This window comes from Macrobrachium rosenbergii, chromosome 4 (assembly GCF_040412425.1).
Source record: "Macrobrachium rosenbergii isolate ZJJX-2024 chromosome 4, ASM4041242v1, whole genome shotgun sequence".
NCBI classification, from domain to species: Eukaryota; Metazoa; Arthropoda; class Malacostraca; order Decapoda; family Palaemonidae; genus Macrobrachium; species Macrobrachium rosenbergii.
The window spans coordinates 17,035,261-17,057,653 of record NC_089744.1 but is presented as its reverse complement, the minus strand read 5'-3'; the positions used below and the strand labels follow the sequence as shown (position 1 = coordinate 17,057,653).

Below are 22,393 nucleotides of genomic sequence, written 5' to 3'. Positions count from 1 at the left end.
ACCAATTGGTTCTTAGCCAAGCAAAAATAAATCTAATCCTTCGGGCCAGCCCTAGGAGAGCTGTTAATCAGCTCAGTGGTCTGGTTAAACTAAAATATACTTAACTTTTTTTTCCAACAGGCTCGTTTTCTAGTTAATATTGATGTTCATGATGATGACAACGACAATACCAACAGAAAGATGGCACTGAGACTATAGCTCAGGGTTAACCATAACGTGATAAAAAAAAAAAATCCCAACAATCCTTGCCTGCAGTTACGTGTAACCTATTGTAGATCTTTCTTCTCAGATCTATTAATAGATGTTTTGGACTAACAGCTTGATGTGGATTCGTAGACTGATGACCTGGATGTTTCATATAAACATCGTAACAAAAAAATATCAGCGTTTCTTTCGGTGTTTTTAAAAAAATGATGAAATGATCATCAAAATTGTGACTTCTTCATTAAAGTCCTTTTCTGTTTAATCACTCTCAATGGCAAGCGGGGTTTTTTTCCCCACTAGAAAACAAAACAAAAGATTGAAAGAAAGTGGTATTAATTACTCATATGAAGCTTTCACCTAGAAAATACGTCCTTCCTGACTGACACGGGGTCAATCACGTCAAAAGAAGAGATCGTAAAAAATAACAGGGAAAAAAAGGGGGAAAAGAGCAGAAAATTGCAGATTTACATCGGCTCCACCCGTTGTGCTGAAATGAAAAACTAAACGCCTTCTAAAAGTGGAAGGCAAACCTTGAAGTCAAGTGTATTGTGGTGATGCCTATAACGTATCGAGAGAGAGGGAGAGAGAGAAAAAAATCAAGCGTATTGTGGTGATAAATAAAGAATAAAGATAAAATCCACGAAGGAAACGGAAACACTGGAGTGCTGCGAGGCCTTTCGACGCTATGTCCTTTACTTATCGAGAGAGAGAGAAAATCAAGCGTATTATGGTGATATCTGTAACATACCGAGAGAGAGAGAGAGAGAGAGAGAGAGAGAGAGAAGAGAAAATCAAGCGCATTATGGTGATATCTGTAACTTATCGAGAGAGAGAGAGAGAGAGAGAGAGAGAGAGAGAATCAAGCGTATTATGGTGATATCTGTAACATATCGAGAGAGAGAGAGAGAGAGAGAGAGAGAGAGAGAGAGGCTTGAACCTGCTGAGCCAAATGTTCAAGTTGGTGGGAATTGACAGCTCTGGAAGCTTTGAGTGATGGATTGAACATTTTAATTAGTTGCCGTTACAGTCTCTCTCTCTCTCTCTCTCTATCGATGATTTTTTTTATTTTAGCCGAGGGCGTGAAGTTTTTGAGATCAGATGATATGACCTTTATACCTTTATTTGCTGTGATCGAGCTTTCAGGCAGTGGCTTTGAATCGAATTTGTTGGCAGCAAATTATGCCAGAGAATAATTTGAGGGGAAAAATGGCAAACATATAAATTCATCTCATTTCATCTCATCTCACTGGTTTGTTGATAAAGCTTGTAGACGTAATACGCATGTTCACGGAGCAATAATATCACATTTTTGGGGGGATATTTAGAACTAATCAGCGAAAAGTAGTTGCTTGCAGTTGTAAACAGTAAAACCATTCCTCGGATTTCGGCTTTAAAAGCTAAATAAAACTTATATTTCTTGCTGTTTTGGTATGCAGTATTGGGCTATATTCCAAACAAATGTTCACATCTTTGCACATTCAAATCCCGTCCATTTTGACGCTTTACAGACGTATGATGTTTCTTTTCTTCCTCGTCGTGTCCCCTTCAAGTAAATATTTTGAGATAGGGCAGTTGCACAACTCTCATTACGACGTGGCTATTATGCAAATGTGTTGTTTGGAAGGGTACTCGCTGTTATCTATGGAATTGGTGATATGGCTAACGAAGGCTGGCTGCGATCACTCTCTCCGATAAATAACATTCACCATTAGCAATCTCCTGCTTGTCCTGAGGCCCATTTGAAGATAAAATTGAAGACTGGGAGAGCCACTTGGAGGCGCGCTTTAAGGTTCGGAGGCTCGGTTAATGATTTTGTGATTTGTTTCATTATTCACGGGATCATTTACTTCCTATGAGCGGATGAGAGTGACTTTCTTGCATTTTTTTTTTTTTTTACTTCTTTGAGGCACGAATGGGATTGTTGTAAGAATCAAATTTCATTATATATGACCTAAAATTTTACGTTGTATTTGTATAGTGCGTTCAAATGATCTGCATTGATTTTTACATGATTTTTATTACCTGGTCATTTTAAGAAGTTCTTAAACTTTAAATTGAACATATTTTGGGAACATGTTTGCAAGTACTTGTGTGTGTGTGTGTGTGTGTGTGTGTGTGTGTGTGTGTGTGCGAGTGTGCGTGTATGTATAAAAACAAACCGAATGATTTCGCCTCTCAACACTCAAATACAGAAGATGCGATAAATTCAACAATACTTCCACGTAACTTACATTAATCTTACAATCGATCCAGAGGTATGTATAAGTGACGTTTTTGGCAACATGCAAAAAGGCAGGGCATAACTCTTCCTATCATTATCACAGACACTGCTTGAAACTGGCACCCTTGTCGGTCGTTGGGTAGAAAGAAATGCAACCCTCCTTACCCTGATGCGTATCTTGGCCGTGTGTCTTATCAATGACTATGTTCAAAGCCAATAAATAAAACCTCAGCGAACAGGAAATACTCCCGAAACTGTGACGTGTTTGTTTTGGATGAGTGGTCCAGTGTGTCTGCCTGCCTATGCATTCTTGGGTTCATGTGCGTAAATATCAGCCTAATTGTAGATCCCGCAGCCTAGAACTAAGCACCCTTTCTCTCTCTCTCTCTCTCTCTCTCTCTCTCTCTCTCTCTCTCTCTCTCTCTGTTTCGTTTTAGTTATCCTCACGTATATTTGATTGGTCAAAGCGCTGCAAGAGAATGTTTGTGTGGATTCAGGCATCTGCGAAACTTTGTGAGAATTTATTTTATTTTGATTTACAAAACTACAATTTTCTCAAGAGATTCTCAACATGAGATATTCTCGATCTCGAGACACGGTGAGAGAAATCTGAAGTATATTACTTTATCTCTTCTTTCTCTCTCATAATCTAGTTCCCCCAGTTAACTTGTTCATCTAGTTTTCGCTCTCATTCTTTATTCTTTCATTTGTTTGTTTCACTGTTTGTTTGCATTCTTTGGCGGAGGAGGGACATGCACTGTTCCTTCTCGCATTCACCGGGCAATTGTCGTTACAGCCGTGTCAGTGACCGGTTTCGGTGTTATAGTTGTATCATTTCCTTTCGGTCATTACAATAACCGTTATATTTTGATTACTGTGTCACTCTGAAATTCTCCGTCGTTCCAACTGGGGAAAAGCATTTTCGGAACGGGCCGCCGCTCTTTCCGTGGGCGATGTCTTGTTCAAAAGGGCGTTTAAGGAATGATTGCAAAATTCTATTAATGGATTTAATCTCTCTCTCTCTCTCTCTCTCTCTCTCTCTCAATAACATTTCATTTTATGCACAGCTTTTTTTTTTAGTACGTAATCAAAACTTATGGTAAATGTACCAACCATTTATCCGTTTTGTTTTTCTTTAACGACGGTCTGGGGAGATTTTCCAAATGTTTTGCTTGGTGATTGCTATCTCTCTCTCTCTCTCTCTCTCTCTCTCTCTCTCTCTCTCTCTCTCTCTCTCTCTCTCTCTCTCACTTATACTCTATTTTTATATCATATTCAGAGTAATTTGTAATAACATCGTAAACCATGAAAATATGAAAAAATCCGAAGAAGGACTGTGGCCTACTTTCGCACCAAGATCAACAAGGCCACGAAAAAGGGTAAAATTAATCCTCCTTACTGATATGGCATTTCCTCCTGTTCTTCAAAGCAAAATCACGAGAACTGGGAAAACGGTATTGTGAAAAAAGTTGATACTTCTAATGTGAATAGGTTATGATTTCTTGAGCCCCTACGAAGGAGAGAAGGCGTTTCCTATGCTGGAGTTGAGTTTGTGTGTGTGTGTGTGTGTGTGTGTGTGCCTGAGCGAATGTTACCTAGTTTTCCTTTGTGATCACCAGGACACTTAGTGTGCCCTGGCGGCCGTTGATCAATAGTTTTCCATGAAGTCACTTCATTTGTGACGATATTGTAGAAAAAATGCCGAATGCTTCAGGGTACACAATTACAAGCATTCAAGCGAAATTTCACAAGCACAGTTGGGCTGACCGATTGGCTTTTAGGTTGGTGTTACAGCAGGAAAGGTCAATGAGGCCACTCTTCCGAACTTAATCAGATTTTGGCATTTGCAGCGATTCATTGCATGCAAAAGGGCAAGCACTGTTTGTTGTGCGTGTTATAGATGTCTGCCTGTGCAGTTAAAAAAAAAATCAAATATTCAGATAAAGCACCGATGTCTGTTTATTCGTACAAGTATATATTTTCCTCTTTGGCTGAGAAACGACACGTAATGTTTATGCAGTCGTATTCAAATGCGTGTTGGTGTACCTTATACGTTTATAGTATCATCTCCCAATGCTGTAATAAAATATGTATTCGTCAAAGAAGTATCCAGTACAGAAATGCTGAAGTCTAATTTAACCAAACGAGATGTGAAAGTCATGAAGGATTCAAAAGGGAGAGAGAGAGAGAGAGAGAGAGAGAGAGAGAGAGAGAGAGAGAGAGAGAGAGAGGCATGAGTCTGGGGTAGATCTCATAATGTCAATCGTTGTATCTCTTTTTGCCGTCTCCTTATGAGGGAAGCAATGTAATGGAGGATGAACATGCAACCGAGCGTGGAGGTTAAGTACCGACGCGTTGTTCGCCTCCATTATTCATGCAAACCCGTGAGCTTGCTAGCTTGCTTCCAGGGGATGGGAGGGCGAGGGGGGAAGGGAGAGGGTTGGGGGTAGGAAGTGGTGGTGGTGTCCTGTTATATTTTCCTCTGACGGCTTTATAACCGTTCGTTCGCCGCTTATTAATGGCGATATCGCCTTCAATTATTAAATGCTACGGCAATATGCAAAACTCTATAATTCCGTCGTGTTTTAGTATTATGTGATAAACTGGTGACCGACGAGTTGGGATCGCACCACGCAGGGGGAGTGTTTAATTCCTACAATTCATTTTACTACTGGAGACCCTCGGCCTGTCACTTTTCAGTATGTGACGACGGTGTTTGTGATCATGTGATTTTTAAATTAGCTGACCTCTGAACTGGGGGCATGTTTGTCAGCTTCCGTTTCTAGCGCCAAACAATTTTATATTTCAAAAACTTGAAGCGTATCGTGATAGTTATGTGGCTGTGACAGTCACAGCTATGATTGGTAAGCAAGTAAGTAAACTACTGAGAGTAAATCGCAGTATTATAGTGCAAAGTGTTATGAGCACTCATGGAAGCTGTCAGGAAAATTCCGACTGGAAATGCTGAACTCATCATTCATATTTTGATCAAACAGCACACGAGAATAATATCCATTCAGGCAGTGCGACTCCGCCAGATAATGGTCATAGATTTCAGAAAGGGAACTGATGCAGTGGCGGCAATGCCACTGGGAATTCAGACACTTTTGCGTCTTGGTGACCAATGCAAGAGCAACGAGATGCGGCGTTTACAATACCATCGCGCGTATTCGCGGGATAGCGAGGCGAACCGCTTCCTAAGCATTACCGGCCATTTACCGATTCCCGGGAGAGTTGTACGACAGTCACACCTACTTACAAGTAATGCCTTTGCATTATGACGGCGGTTATAAGTGTACATTTTCTCACTCATATCTTGGGTCGTGTTTACACAGCAAACAGCTGAGCTTTGCACGTCCCGAGTGGGGGCCCTCAGGTTCTCGTCTGTCGTGCATTTTCAAATTAAATCACTTTTCTAATGGATGTTTTGTTTGCCGTCAGGTTTTGCCTCTGATCTTCATGGCGGATTTGTTTGCGCTTGTAGGGTTGGAAATTGTCCGGTTGCATTCGTTGTGTTCTTATACTTTTCCTACAAATGAAGTCTATTATTATTATTATTATTATTATTATTATTATTATTATTATTATTATTATTATTAACATTATAGTTGTTAACATTTTTTTAAATTGTTAAGATATTTTTTATTAAATAAGTTATTTTTATTATTATTATTATTATTATTATTATTATTATTATTATTATAGTTGGTTGAAATTTCTTATTAGTTATTGTTAGATTTTTTGTTTCAAATGAAGTCTATTATTATTATTATTATTATTATTATTATTATTATTATTATTATTATTATTATTATTATTATTATTATTATAGTTGGTTGACATTTCTTATTAGTTGTTAGATTTTTTTCAAATGAAGTCTATTATTATTATTATTATTATTATTATTATTATTATTATTATTATTATTATTATTATTATCATCGCTGGTTGATTTTGCTTTTTAGTTGTTGTAGATAGTTGCTGGTGTCCTATAAAGTTAGACGGCAAAATGAAGCCAAATAATTTATAAATGCAGAGTTTGAACATAGCTAACGAGCGCACCTCCGCGAAGCCAAGGAATAGCACCTTCGTCGTAATGAAATAAAATATTAAATTTGACCCCGAATTCTAATATTCCAGTCACGCTTCGCATTTTGAGTGATTTAAGAAAACTTTACACTCATCAAAAATACTTATATGCTGTGGTCGCTTCAATCTTCATCAATATTTACCAGAAGCTGACCAAAGAGAAGGAATTACCAAATGAATGGTTTCACCAAGACCGTCGGAATCTCCAGTTCTGCTTTTGTGATGTTTTTTGGAAGGCATTCATGAGCGCTCATGCGCTCATACTCAGATTTTGGTGGAGAATTTACCGCCACGTTTGCATAGGTAATGATATTTGTTCATCTGATTGAAAGATGTTGGTAACAAATATATTTCCTTTCGCTATTTTATCATTATTTAATAACTATTTATATTTAATAGTTATTAAATATAAATAGTTATTAAATATAAATGTTATTATTGACTGGAAATAAGAGGGTAATCTATATGTTAATGAATTTTTTGATGCACACGCATTATCGAGTTGTCTATTATTTTGCTCTTATAATCCACTGTTTATTTTTCGCATGAGGTTTTATATTTACGGCAGAAAAGTCCTATCTTCTATTACTAAGTGCCTCCTTTATCACCAGTCAACAACAAACACGACCAATGATCATAACCGCCAATAGAGGTCCTCCCACCCCTTCCCCATCCCCGTCCTAGTGTGTGTGTGTCTCTCTCTCAAACGATAAGAGAAGGGGCTGTTGAAACAACAGCTCCTTTAAGAAGGGTTAAGGCTTGACAAATGGTTTAGGTAACCCTATCAGAGGCCGAGGGTGCTGGCCCATGTAGTGTGGAGTGTGTGTAGTAAGGACGCGGGAGTGCCCGGCGACCTGTTGCAAGATATTCCGACGATACCCTTCGAGATAACGCTTGTTTACACAGTGCCCCGCCGCCTGCCTGCTGTCAACTGTTCCGTGCTTTGGCATCGATAGTCTCCTGGGGCTTTCGACGACGCTTCTGAAGAGGAATGATTCGGGGGTCTGGTCGAATCAAGGGATCGATTAGGCGTAATGATAGCTCAGATAGATGCAGTAATGAGTCATAGATCCCCGCTTATGGAGAGGTTGGAGAAGGGGGGGGGGTGTTAGTCTGCGCTATGTGGTGGTGGTGGTGGTGATAATGTCATGTGTGGGTTGATTGACGCTATTTTTATAGCATTAATGAAAAACTGTTGTGACCTTTTCTTGTTGTTATGAATTGATGGTGTGTATAAATGTAGGCGGTGAAAATATGCGACATTACAGTAATTTTATCAGATCTATATGTTGACGCTCATATTACAAAATAAAGTAGGTTGGTCAGCAATTTCGTGTGGAGGCTTGAACTCAGTTAAATGTTGTTTAGATCTCAATGGTCGACTTGGCAAAATGGTTAGCCACCCGGCTCACTGACCGAAAATCCTACGTTCGATCCCCGAGCTGAAAGGAACCGACTGGACTAGTTCCTAAAAATGCTAGTACGCCTCTTTTAATTTCATGAGCGAATTGTGTACCGTAGTCGTTAGTCGACTGTTGTGGACCTCAGTTGGCTAGGGAAAGATATAAAAAAAAATTAAGAAGGATTCATGTCTGGAGCAATAAAAAAAAAAAACCCGACGAAACAATTCTCACTTACAAAGGTGACCAGCGCCGTCTCTCTCTCTCTCTCTCTCTCTCTCTCTCTCTCTCTCTCTCTCTCTCTCTCCCAGTATGCGCGCGTGCGCGTGATAATTTTATAGGATGATTGTATACATAACAAGCAATCATCCGTAATTGGGATAGCAATGATAACGATCATGATAATAAGCAGAGTTATCGGAATATTGTAAGAATTACTTTCAATTTATTATTATTATTATTATTATTATTATTATTATTATTATTATTATTATTATTAAAACTTCCCAAACAAATGAATATTTACATTTTTAGTAGCTCCGCTATCATGATTATTATTAAGATTTAGCTACTCTAGATGTAACTGACTAATTTTGTGGGTCGGTTTTGTCTGTTTGCAGAATTATACAAGAGGGCCCTGGTCACTCTTGTTTTAAATGTTCCAGGCTTAAAAAACCAAATGTAAACATTGCTTCTGCCTGGAAAGTCTTTGGTTCCCGTCAGTTAATCGTTAGAAATGTGTAATATTTATTAGTATCGCCAGATTCCCATCGTTTTCTTAATCTTGATAATTATCTTTCACCTACTTGAAGCACATTCATCATTTCTATTGAATCCATGCTGGTGTTTATCTCACAATTATTATCATTATTTTAGCCATTTCCACAGTCATCTTAGGTACTACAGTTCATTTTTATCTCAATTGTATCCGCATTTTGTTTTATGTAACCCCAAGCTAAAAATAACCATAATTTTATATGTGAACACGTTTTAGACGAAGATGAGGCATATTCTAATAATAATAATAATAATAATAATAATAATAATAATAATAGTTTCTGCAGACTACAGGTGTAATCGTAACGTCGCTTCCAGATTCCAACGAGAGCCGATGAGGCATATTCTAATAAAATAATAATAATAATAATAATAATAATAATAATAATAATAATAATAATAATAATAATAATAATAATAATAATAGTTTCTGCAGACTACAGGTATAATCGTAACGTCGCTTCCTGATTCCAACGAGAGCCGGTGAGGCATATTCTAATAATAATAATAATAATAATAATAATAATAGTTTCTGCAGACTACAGGTATAATCGTAACGTCGCTTCCTGATTCCAACGAGAGCCGATGAGGCATATTCTAATAATAATAATAATAATAATAATAATAGTTTCTGCAGACTACAGGTAAAATCGTAACATCGCTTCCTGATCCCAACGAGAGCCGATATCATGCTCTTTTTAAAACTGACAAAAATAAAAGCTTTAGAAGTGTTTGAATGCATCTCAGGCCAGCAAGTTTTTAAACGCTTTAAGACACTACAGCGAAGCCTGAACTTATCTGGCCGCGATATCCTCGCCGTGTCAGACAATTATTATTTGTTATGCTTTCTTTTTTATGAGCTGCTTATGTGCCAGTTTAGCATTAAGTGGCTGCGAACTACACAGGGCCGATCAATGGAGCCTAACACATCCAGCCAAAAAGGACCAGACAGAGATTTGTTTGTTTGAGGCGATGGGGCCGAGATGTTGTTTCAGGCGGCGACTTTACCTTGTTGCCTGTCGCCACAACACGCCCACAATTAGGGCCGCCCTTTGGATCCTATTCTGCCATAAGAACCCTCTCCTAGTATTCTTCCCTGCGTGTATCATGTGACCTAACCTGACCCTCGGCTTCGTCATTTGACCCGCCGCTCCCTCGTAAGGTCATTATGTACGTCATTACCCCACTCCTGCTTGGCCGTACGTCACAACTTGTCTCTGCCAATCAACCCGACGAAGTTTAGGCGAATTCCTCCAACCGAAAAATCTGGGCGTCGTGTCATCGCTTATTACAGTTGGCGTCTGAATTGGGTAATGGCTACAGCTCGTTAACTCTTTGGTAAGATAAAGCTTGTCTCCTCTTCTTGTTGACTATATTTTATTAGGTTCAGTGTCACAGATCTTTAATATATTGCGTAAATACAGCATTTAGATCAGATGTTTTAAAACACCCTTTGTATATAATTTAATGGACACCACTTTTTTCGTATAATTCGTCATCAAGGATAAATCATTTCTTTACTAAATTCAGGCGTTATATTGGCATTGTATTCATAATAGAAACAATGAGCCCCTTTATAGAAAGGGACGACATAAAACATGTGAAAATAATGAACGTCCTCTTCAAGGGCGCCATAACTCAGTCAGGCAAAGAACACATGCGAAGCTTTTATCTTGTGCGGGGCGGTAAGGAGAAGTTTCGGGTCCCGGAGTTCACACTGTTAAAAGAAGGAGAGGAAGAGATTGAGAGGTGCGTGCCCCTTAGGGACGTGGCCCTGGGTCAGCCGGATCCTCAAGGGCTCCCTCAGGGGATAGGCACCACCGGATGCTGTGGTTAGGGGAAGGGACCGAGATAGACGAGTAGAGCGAGTGCCAATGTATTGGTGATTCATGTACGATGTCTGGCTAATGATTCTTGCTGATCGTTTGGTGGAACCTCGCGATGGTCTCGGGAAATTTCAATTTATCAACTGACGGACCGACTCGTTTTCACTGGTATTTTTGGGAAATGTTGTCTAAAATGTCTCTGTTGTGCGTAAGGGTATAGCATGTCGATGTTTTTAAACTTCAAGATGTTATTCAGGCATATGGGTAAGTTGTCAGGTACGGCTTCAGTGTTTAATTTTTTTTTTTTTATTTTAGCTATACCAGCGCTGAATGATCTCATAGGTCCCAGTGCATGGCCTTTGTCCTAAATTTTATATTCCATTCCATTCCATTCCATTCCAATATTAGCTATCTTGCTCAACTGTACTGCTAATGATAATCTACTTCTTTATGTTGAACCTAATGTCAAAAAAATTATCTTCCTATATTTCGATTATTATTATTATTATTATTATTATTATTATTATTATTATTATTATTATTATTATTATAACCTTAACTCGTGTATATATTTTGCGTATTATACTGTTACCAGTTGGTTCTTAGCCACGTAAAATAAGTCTAATCCTTCGGGCCAGCCCTAGGAGAGCTGTTAATCAGCTCAGTGGCCTGGTTAAACTAAGGTATACTTAACTTTACATCTGTATATGCACTGAGCTCAAAAGAGTATATTATTATGGTTCCCGGATCGATAGCCCAATTCTGTTAACGTGTCAATGATGGACGCATTCCGCAAGCGTCTTTTACACCTTCCCCATCTGGCGACGAACTCCAACGACAGGAAATCTCTCCTACAAATGAGGTGAATTCAAGAAAACCTCAAATAACCCAAACATTCGACGAGAAGAGTCGTCTTAGCATCGTCTCGGTTCCCACACTTGGGTATGGAAGCCGAGAACGGATGTTCATGCCCACGGTTTGCCCAACCCCACGCTGTAACACCCCACAACCTGCCAAAACACCTCAACCTCAACTAACCGCAACGTCCTTGAAATTTGCGACTCGTCAGAACTGCCGGAGGGTGAACGAATTTTTTCCCCTGTTGAGCGAGCTGAGATTGTTTGGAATTCGGTGATATCTTCATTTCTGGTGACGTCAACTGCGTTTTATCCGTTGAACTTCAGTTTGAAACTTCAAATAATCTAATGGGAAAAAATTATGAAATTGAATCTTTTAAGGGGTTGGGTTGGGGGTTACTTATGATTTGGACAAATTTGTTAATTGCTTTCATTCTTTTTTTTTTAAATAGTCATACTATTTTGACAACGTGAATCATGATTTGATTGTTAACTATCATTATCGTTATTCAAAAAGAAGTGATTACTGTAGTGATTAGCTGTGTACACCGCCATCGTTCGCTCGTACGAAACGAAAATAATAATAATAATAATAATAATAATAATAATAATAATTGGCTTGTGTTGTCAACGATAGGTTCAGGATTTAGAAAAAAAGAGATAGAAATAGGTAAAAGTAAGTGAGGCTCTGTGATGAAGATGACGGTTATATATATATATATATATATATATATATATATATATATATATATATATATATATATATATATATATATATATATATATATATATATATATATATATATATATATATATATATATATATAAAACGTCATCTTCATCAGACTTCACTTACTTTTATTTCTATCGCTTTTTCTAAATCCTGAACCTACCGTTGACAACACACAAGCCTATTATTATTATTATTATTATTATTATTATTATTATTATTATTATTATTATTATTATTATTATTATTAAAAAAAGAGATAGAAATAGGTAAAAGTAAGTGAGGCTCTGTGATGAATATGACAGTTTATATATATATATATATATATATATATATATATATATATATATATATATATATATATATATATATATATATATATATATATATAAACGTCATCTTCTTCATCAGACTTCACTTACTTTTATTTCTATCGCTTTTTTCTAAATCCTGAACCTACCAATTGACAACAAGCCTATTATTATTATTATTATTATTATTATTATTATTATTATTATTATTATTATTATTATTATTATACTAGTTGGGAGAGTAGTGCGAATGACGCAAACGGCTACACAAAAGATCACTGATGCTTCATATTCAAAGGTTGCCACTCTTCTGTTAGTCAAGGATCTTGATGCGTGGACACAACGAATGCTAATATACAGTTGCTAGTGCCACTATTACTACTACTACTACTACTACTACTACTACTACTACTACTACTACTGCTACTACTACCAGTAGTAGTAGCAGTCGTTTTTGAATTATTGCTTGAAAACATAAATGACAACAGCAGCCGTGAAACTAAAGAAATAACAGTTAGAAAGAAAGAATTTTTTTTTTATGGTAAAATGAATTGGTTTGTAATTTGAATTTTGTCAGATTATTTTAAAAAATATAATAGCAAGCTAGTATTATCTATAAAACACACACACACATATATATATACATAATATGTATAATATGTATATATATATATATATATATATATATATATATATATATATATATATATATATATATATATATATATATATATATATATATATATATATATATGTAAAGTTCGTTTACAACGAATTCCAGGGGACTGTCGTCTGCAATTCGTTATAGGCATCATTCGTTATAAGGGCAGATACTTGAAATGACTGGATCACCTCCCTTGTTTTGATGCAGAATGAAATCCAAACAATAAAGTATTGATCCTCCTAAGTGTATCAATCTTTCTAATACTTTTCAATAAAAGTCATGGTTAGTTTAAGAATTGGACATGTATTTTAATCTTCATAACAAAATTAAAGATTTGTCTGTAGTTTTTTCTTTATTTAGGACCTTTAAATGAGATTAAGTTGATACACAATGTACACAGTGTCCGGGGTAAGTGTAATACGTGTACATGTGAATTTTGTTACGCTTCCAGCGGTTGTGTACTGAACGTAATCTGTTGACACGGATTTCATTTGGAATAATAAGAAAATAACACAGCATATTAATCTAAAATATTTTAATTGCGCATTACATAAAAAAAAAAAGTCATAAGCCATTAAAATTAGCAAACAAGCACTAAGCGGTTAAAAAATAGTTTTCACTGTCATTTCATGCACAAACAGTTTAAAAATTAAACACTATTGCACCGCAAAAACATGGCCTTCTTGCGGTAAAAATTTTTCATAGCCGACAAAGACAAAATATGAACAAAGTAACAACAGTTCACTTGGATAACAGGCGTTTGATGTTTGTTTAACAATAAAATTATCAGTTCGTTACAACAGGTATTTTTTAACTAATAAAACTGTCACAGGGACGTTCGTTATATACCTGATTTCGTAATAAAGAGTTCGTTACATACCTACAATTTTTTTAAGTTCAATTATTTGAATTGGAACCTGGGATTTCATTTTCATTCGTTATAAGCCTGAATTCGTTACAAGCCTGTACGTTATAAAGGAACAGTATATTATATACAGTATATATATATATATATATATATATATATATATATATATATATATATATATATATATATATATATATATATACAGTATATGTATATATATATATATATATATATATATATATATATATATATATATATATATATATATATTGGACATAAACAGATGTAAAATGCAACAGAATTTCATTGTTTATAATAATAATAATAATAATGGTAGCTATATGGATATAACAAACGTATTTAAATACTTATAGAATCAGTCACAGCAAAAAAGACTTTGGTACTAATGATAGGAACAAGTTTTCATCAAAGTCATTTGATTATTGTTCTAGACCAGTGGTTCTCAACGGGGGTGGGACGGGGATTTCCCCTTAAAGAGCATATCAGTTTCAAGGGGAGTTATGACCACACATTGGCAGGCTCAAACCGGCTCCAGGACGACACAAAAACGCAGTGTGCATCGGTCAGCACTCTCACGCTGTGCTTTCTCTTCGCTAACTTGTGTGTTTCTGTTAATATTTTGTTGCATATTATTTGGGATGCACCTTTGGAGGCAGACAATTTTGGAAAGGGCGGAGGTTGGGGGGGTGGGGCACCCGAGAGTGACATTTTGACATGTGGTGAAGGGGTGCATGGGCCAAAAAAGCTTGAGAACCACTGTCCTACACAACAATTTAAAGAAAATTTTTAATGCCGTTTCGAACTAATATCACAGAGGCGATAAGACTAGGAAGCTTTTACCGACTTTTGCAATGAGCCATGTTTATTCGTGGCTAAGTGCAAAATGACCGAGATACACTGCGCAGAATGATGAGACATTTATCACTTACCTGCGCAGAATGATTGAAACACCTTTATCTTCTGTCAAGATGCAAAAGGACCGTGACACGTTTATTCCTTAACACGGCACAGGATGGTTGAAATAAACTACCTAACACAGCGGAAATTAGCTAAGAAACGTTCATTCCTGACGCTGTACATGACTGATTAACGTTTAAATCATTGCACAATGCAGAATGATTGAAACATGTTTATTCCACAACTCAGCATAGAATGACTGAAGCGTGGTACCCCAAACGCAGTGTAGAATGATTAAGATACGTTCCTTCCTAACACAGTGCAGAATGATTAACAATCTTCTAACAGAGGGCAGAATTTTTGAGTCGTTTATTCCCTAACACAGTACAGAACAATTGAGAAATTTATTCCTTAACACATGTTTCTTTGGGACACATTTATTTCTTATCAGTGTGCAGAATTAGTGGTACAGCGTTTGTTTCCTAACTGTGCGTAGAATTATTAGGACACGTTTATTTCTTATCAAACTGCAGAATTATAGGATTACATTCAATTCCGATCAAAATGCAGAATTATTAGGACACATATCCTCTCAAACTGCAGAATTATTGAGACACATTTGTTGCCTATCAGAGTGCAGAATTATTTGGACACATTTATATCCTATCCGAGTGCAGAATTGTTGGGACACATTTATATCCTATCAAAGTGCAGAATTATTGGGACACATTTATACCCTATCAAAGTGCAGAATTATTGGGACACATTTATTTCCTATCAAAGTGCAGGATTATTGGGACATTTATTTCCTACCAACGTGCAGAATTATTGGGACACATTTATACCCTATCGAAGTGCAGAATTATTGGGACACATTTATTTCCTATCAAAGTGCAGGATTATTGGGACATTTATTTCCTATCAAAGTGCCGAATTATTGGGACACATTTATACCCTATGGAAGTGCAGAATTATTGGGACACATTTCCTATCAAAGTGCAGAATTACTGGGACACATTTATTTCCTATCAAAGTGCAGGATTACTGGGCCACATTTATTTCCTATCAAAGTGCAGGATTACTGGGCCACATTTATTTCTTATCAAAGTGCAGAATTATCGGAACACATTTATTTCTTATGAAAGCGCAGAATTACTGGGGCACGTTTATTTTCTAGCGAAGCGTAGAATGACTGAGACACGTTTATTCCTAACACAGCGCAGAATATCGAAATGTATTTTGACAGGTGCCAACTGCTGCAAGCGCTTTTAGGTCTCCGGGAAAGACAGCGAATATTTCTTTTCTGAGAAATCTGGTGTTTTGGAGGTCTTTCTAAAGACCTGAAAAGAAGGGACATGCATTGAATATTGTCCTTTTCTTTGAAGCACCAGGTTCCAACACTTGTTCTGGGCCCCGTCTGCTCTCATTATAACCCAGGTCTAATTAGTTGCCAGCTCTCTCCACTTCTCCCTAGACTTTAAAAGGCTTTGTCGACGGATAATGAGGCTCCAAGACTGTCTCCAGTTACAATATTAACTGATTTATTTAAGTCTTTCTTTATTCGGCGTGACAAGCGACTGGTTTTGAAAGGGTCGGGAGGAAGAAAAACACAAGATTTGCACTTGAGGATAAGAATGGCCTACGATGTCTTTTATTTTTCGTATATATCTAATTATCGAAAATTAAAAGCAGCGCTTTTGTATTTTGTAAATGATGATTTGTTATTTTTATTCTAAGGATAATAAAATTAAATCTTTTGACTTCCCCCAGTTTTATTCTTTTTTTTTTTAACACCACCCCATTTTCTCTTTCCTTTCATTTTTAGTAGGGGCTCCTTCAAGAGGTGTAAAATGTTCTACCAGAAAGTAAATAAACATCATTTGCGACAGAAGCCGGGGAAGAGACTGGATTGGGGAGGGGTAGGATCTGGGGCGGGGAGACAGGGCACGTGTTAGTCTCAGCGCTCACAACGAGTCTTTTCTCCCCCCTGTCTGAGGTTGTGGGTCTTGCTTTCCTTCGGCTCTCGTCTTCCTAAGGGCGTGAAACATGAAGTGACGACCACGGTGTGGTTGCTACAAGTTTTGGCCCTCACTTTGGACGTCTTCCAAGAAAACGATATCCCCAGAATTCAGACGTGTCGTTGGGCGACATTCCTTGGGGGTGGGGGTGAATAACAGGGATGTCTTCAGCCAACACTAAATAATTTTGAGATATATGAGTTATTTAACATCTTATCGGAAATTTTTGTGTGTGTGGGATATCGCTTTCCCCGCCGATACCACCAGGTTGCTCCCCCCCTCAAGAAAAAGGAACGAACGACCTTCTTCCTTCAGTATGAGACCTGTCATCACGTATCAGATCATGTCCAAGCCAATGGCTGACCTCGCGTGCGCTTCGTCGCCTCCTGCCCCATATGTCAGCCAGATGCGTTCCATTTTTCCCTTCTTTTCTGCGTTTAACCTCGTTTCACACTTGTTTCCTTTTCTGTTCGGATTTTATTTAACGTGATTCGTATAAGTTTCGCTCTATCATGTTTCAAACAGCTTGAGTATGAAAACGAGCTGATCGTTTTAATGCTGCGCAACAAAATTTAAGACTTGGTTGCTTGACGTCTGACAAAACGTCACTCAGCCACTTAGTTCATTTGTCACTCAGAGTCACAAGCCTTAAGTCAACAGTGTTCTCTCTCTCTCTCTCTCTCTCTCTCTCTCTCTCTCTCATGTGCATATGTGTGTGTATGTGCGTGTGCACACGCGCGCCATTTCACTTGCTATTTACATTAATTCCTGTGGCGGTGTTACTAGGAATTTCACGATTGACGGTTGTTAACTTTTGCTTAATTGTCTAAATTAGGACATGTTCTTTGAACGCTGGTAAGGTCAGTATCTCGACAGCATAAAAAGGTTGTATTTGCTATAAGAGAGAGAAATATTTTCTTTTTCTGATGACAAATTTAAAAAAATAATCCTTGTTATACCAGGGAAGATATTCGAATTCCTCGTGTATAAACATCACATGTAGAAGTGCCAAAGCACAAACAGGTAATTAAAAAAAGACTTTGTTCTTTGTAGCATAGAGAAAAAAATACAGAAATTTTAAAGGAAGAACTTGTTCAGAATGACCAGGTCTTTCATATAATGACATAATAATAATAATAATAATAATAATAATAATAATATCCTTTAATATGTGCTCAAGGCCATATGCAGAGATAGACAAGGTAGTTACACTACAATAAACAAAATTTAGATACACGAGATATTGTCGACAATAATAACATACAGTCATTTCTTTAGAGAGAGAGAAACTTTATGCAGATACAGAATTCAGGATCAGTTCGCCAAAAAGGGAGAGTGTTACTTTTTATCATTTCTCGTCATATCAGTTTTAGAAATTTTTATCGTTATTAATCACATCAGTTGATGGTGTCCGAGATGTGGTATTCACAAAACGACGAAATTTCCCGGCTTTATTTTTCCATACGAGGCGGAAGGCCAGAGAGTAATTACAACCAGAAAATGAGGCCTAAAACCCGTAAGCCATAAATTAAGGTGTCACGAGGAGTGACTTTAAAAAACCGGAACTGTAACGCGACCCACTGTTTAGCTCGACAAATAGTTCAACGATAACTCAAGATGGCAGCTGAGGTGACTCTCTCTCTCTCTCTCTCTCTCTCTCTCTCTCTCTCTCTCTCTCTCTCTCTCTCACACACACAAAGACACACACGCAACTGTATAAGTTATGCCTGTACACTCTCTCGTAAAACATTGCAATTGAGAATTTATGTACATGTAAACATTTCATCTTTTGGGAACAGTAAATATCTTCATAAGTCATGAAAACTAAAATAATAATTATTATTATTATTATTATTATTATTATTATTATTATTATTATTAATTCTCTGTGCGATTTTCAAGTCAACATATTTTATTATTATTAGCTATCTGATAGAGAGAGAGAGAGAGAGAGAGAGAAGAGAGAGAGAGAGAGGAAGAGAGAGAGGGAGAGAATGTCTTCTTTTCACTTTATTGGCTTTAGTGGTTTAGCGGTTTTGTCTGTTCTCAAGGTGCAAGGTGTTTCGACTTGCTCTCTGCTGTCGGATGTCGAGATAAATGCCAGTTTCAGAAGTGATGTTTCTCCCCGCGGAAGGTACGTCTGGAAAAATAAGCTTGTTTACGCTTACGACCAGAATATTCCACACTCGAGTATTGATGGTCCTGTTTATTTATGTCGTATCGGTCGGTGTTCTAGGTTTTGTATCTGTCATTATTGCTTATACTTTTGGCACTGTTGGTATTTGCAATGTTTCATTATACTTTTTTATTGTGAATCATATTACTGGAATGTAGGGTGTATTTTGTAATCACGGTCAGTGATGACATTTCTATTGTTTTTTCTTCACTTCGATGGCCACTGTTGTTATTATTATTATTATTATTGTTGTTATTATTATTATTATTATTATTATTATTATTATTATTATTATTATTATTATTATTATTATTCCTCAATCCGCACTTCGTATAGTCAGCATCATTCCTGGAAAATACTGTTGATCAATTTCCACGGTTTGCGCTTTTTCCTCACATCTTCCAATTCTTCCCTTCAATCTCTCTCTCTCTCTCTCTCTCTCTCTCTCTCTCTCTCTCTCTCTCTCTCTCTCTCTCTCTCTCTCCCCCACATTTTCACTCTTTCCCCATCGGCCCCCTGCAATCCCCACCCACTACCATCCCAAACCCCCTCCCGGTACCCGGACACACGGAGTATCATCTCATTTTTTCATGATTGGCTCTAATCCAATCCTTAACGTCATCGGCTGATCAATCTGCAAGACCAACTTTCCTCTCCCAGCGGCTCCGGGAGGAAATTGTGGTGTTCTCGGGCTGGAAAAGGGAGGAGGAGGAGGAGGAGGAGGAGGAGGATTTTGCTGTTGGTGGATACTGGGAAGATTCTTAACAGACAAGCATTTGCCTTAGGAAGAAGATAAGGGAAGATGAGGGAAAGGGAGAAGAATTGAAGGGAAATAGGGAGAGGATTGGAATACGTCTAGTTTGGCTTTGAAGAAATAATAATATAATAATAATATTCTTTATTTCAGCCCAGGACCTTAAGCAGAGATAGACAAAGTAGATACAAAATTTAGGTACACGAGATGAAAAGTTATAATCTATCTTCTATAATAATAAAATCTGAGTGGATCCTGTTTGTCCGCCCCGGATGGGGGCGGGGTAGGTAGGGGATCGGGAGGGTAGGGGAGACACGACGCATCCACCCTCTTCCCGCAAACCTGTTTGTCCGCCCTGGGTGGGGGCGGGGAAGGTAGGGGATCGGGAGGGTGGGGGAGACTGACACATCCACCCTCTTCCCGCAAACCTGTCTGTCCGCCCCTGGGTGGGGGCGGGTTAGGTAAGGGATTGGTAGGGTAGGGGAAACAGGACGGGCACCGCCGGGTTCCAGCGCAGCATAGAGGGCGCCATCAAGCTTGTTTATAATAATAATATCCGACTGGAACTTGTTTGTCCTCCCCTGGGTGACAGTAGGGGAGACATGACACAGCCACCCACCCCATGCAAGCCGGTTCGTCCGCCCCTGGCGAGGACGTTGTAGGTAGGGGGGTGGGAGGGTAGGGAGACATCCATCCTCCTCCTGCAAACCTGTTTGTCCGCCCTAGTTGGGGGCGGGGTAGGTAAGGGAGACAGCCGGGTTCAGGCACGTGCTATGCCCGCCAACAAGCTCGTATTAATAATATAATAATAATAATCGGCTGCAACCAAACAATAGCTTCCAATAATTTATTATTAATGATATTTTCTGCAGAATATATAACATGCCACCATAAGCTCACTCGGCGTTTTAATGCGCGAGTCCCTCCCAGTAAATGTTCGTTTCATATCTTATTAGTTTTATTCTTTGCTTGCTTTTAAGTTTCGAAAAGTAGGAGGGGGTTTTTCTAAATCTCGCAAGCTGCGGTTTCGGAAATTCATCCTTGGAAACCTACTTCGTGAATATAAGTTCTCTACTCAGTACCTGGCAGTTAAGTAGAGAAGGAAATTACTTATGTATTTCTGTTTTATTTAGAAGTGAAAAGCAAGGTGAACGGAATAACAGAAATGGCTGATAGTAGTTAGGCCAAGTCAGCAGTTACCTCAATCGAATGTGTTAACGGGTTAGATGATATTATTATTATTATTATTATTATTATTATTATTATTATTATTATTATTACATAACAAATAAAACTTGCTAGCTATTTTTTCGCATGTATATGGTAATGCAATATCCATTGTCTAAACTTCATTTTTTTTTTCCCTTGCAGATTTTTTCTGAAATTCTTCTTAAAGTGCAACCAGAACTGCCTGAAGAATGCCGGTAACCCCAGAGATATGAGGCGTTTTCAGGTGAGTGTTCAATCCATTTATTTAAAGCAGTGCTGAACATGTCCGTGTTTGCTTTTTCCGCCTAGGCTACACATTTTCTTTTACTCCCTTTTTTCTTATAGAAAGGGGCTGAGAAAGAATTCTGGGAACGTGTTTATGCACTGGCGTTTCTTGATGTTTTGTTTAACATTTGTTTTTGAATGTTTTGTTTTACGTTTGTTTTCTCTTTATATTTGTGGGTCGCCGTTGTTGGAGATAACTATTTTTTCGTTGCAGTGATTTTATTCACAACAGATCTTACACTGTACAGCAGGTGAGAGCTGTGATCGATTGCCAGTGATTCCGATACAGTTTTATAAGAGCTGTATCGCGTCCTCGATATCTTCATTCCATTTTCAAAAGTTACACGATTTGTTCCTGAAATCCTGTGTAACAGAGCACTGCAAAAAGCAAATCTTACAGTTTGTTACAATCTTTGGAGATATTTCAATTTTCTCTGTCGGCTTTGTGTCAAGATTTCCTTTTCGTTTTTACATGAACGTTGGTACGATTTCTTACTGGTTTTCTGAACTAACTCTCTCTCTCTCTCTCTCTCTCTCTCTCTCTCTCTCTCTCTCTCTCTCTCTCTCTCTCTCTCTCTCTCTGTCCTCGTGGTGTATTGCTAGGGCACTCTGCTCACAAAGTGAGCAACCAGAGTTCGATTGACACTCGAACCTAAAGTCGAGGAATAAGTTAATATAAGTACGTTCCTTGAAATCTGTTATGTTTCTGTTTGCCTACAGAAAGGAGATAGAGAAGCACCATCTAAAATTAGGCCATGAAAACGGAACGGTCTCGAAGAGGTATACTCACTCCATCGGGGTGAAACCATTTTTAAGATAATCCCGTACACATACAACCACCTCCTTTAAGATTATATCAAACAACATGGGCACGCTTTATATGATGATACTTATTCTTGAATTCATGAATAAAATTTCTGAAACAAACTTTGCAGTTTAATGAAAAAGGAAAATTCTTTTTAATCAAAAAGCAAGGTACTCCTACTAAACAGAAGTTATTTACATGAATAATTTTAACAGGCATCTATATTCCAAGGTTCGTCTGTTTGAGTGCATTGTTTACAACACAGCTTAAATTCTGAAATG

The 22,393-nt window shown here is 37.6% G+C and overlaps 1 protein-coding gene across 9 annotated transcripts in view; it reads left to right on the top strand.

The window, feature by feature from the left end:
• Nucleotides 1-22,393, top strand: part of kn (EBF transcription factor knot) — a 226,617-nt gene that overhangs the window by 178,736 nt on the left and 25,488 nt on the right. For all 9 annotated transcript variants that reach the window (XR_010850709.1, XR_010850705.1, XM_067090293.1 and 6 more), the window contains exon 7: nucleotides 21,185-21,266. Coding sequence is in view for 7 of the 9 variants with exons in the window: in XM_067090293.1 (XP_066946394.1) it covers nucleotides 21,185-21,266 (82 nt within the window). In the remaining 2 variants the exon portion in view is untranslated. The remainder of the gene's footprint in view (nucleotides 1-21,184; nucleotides 21,267-22,393) is intronic.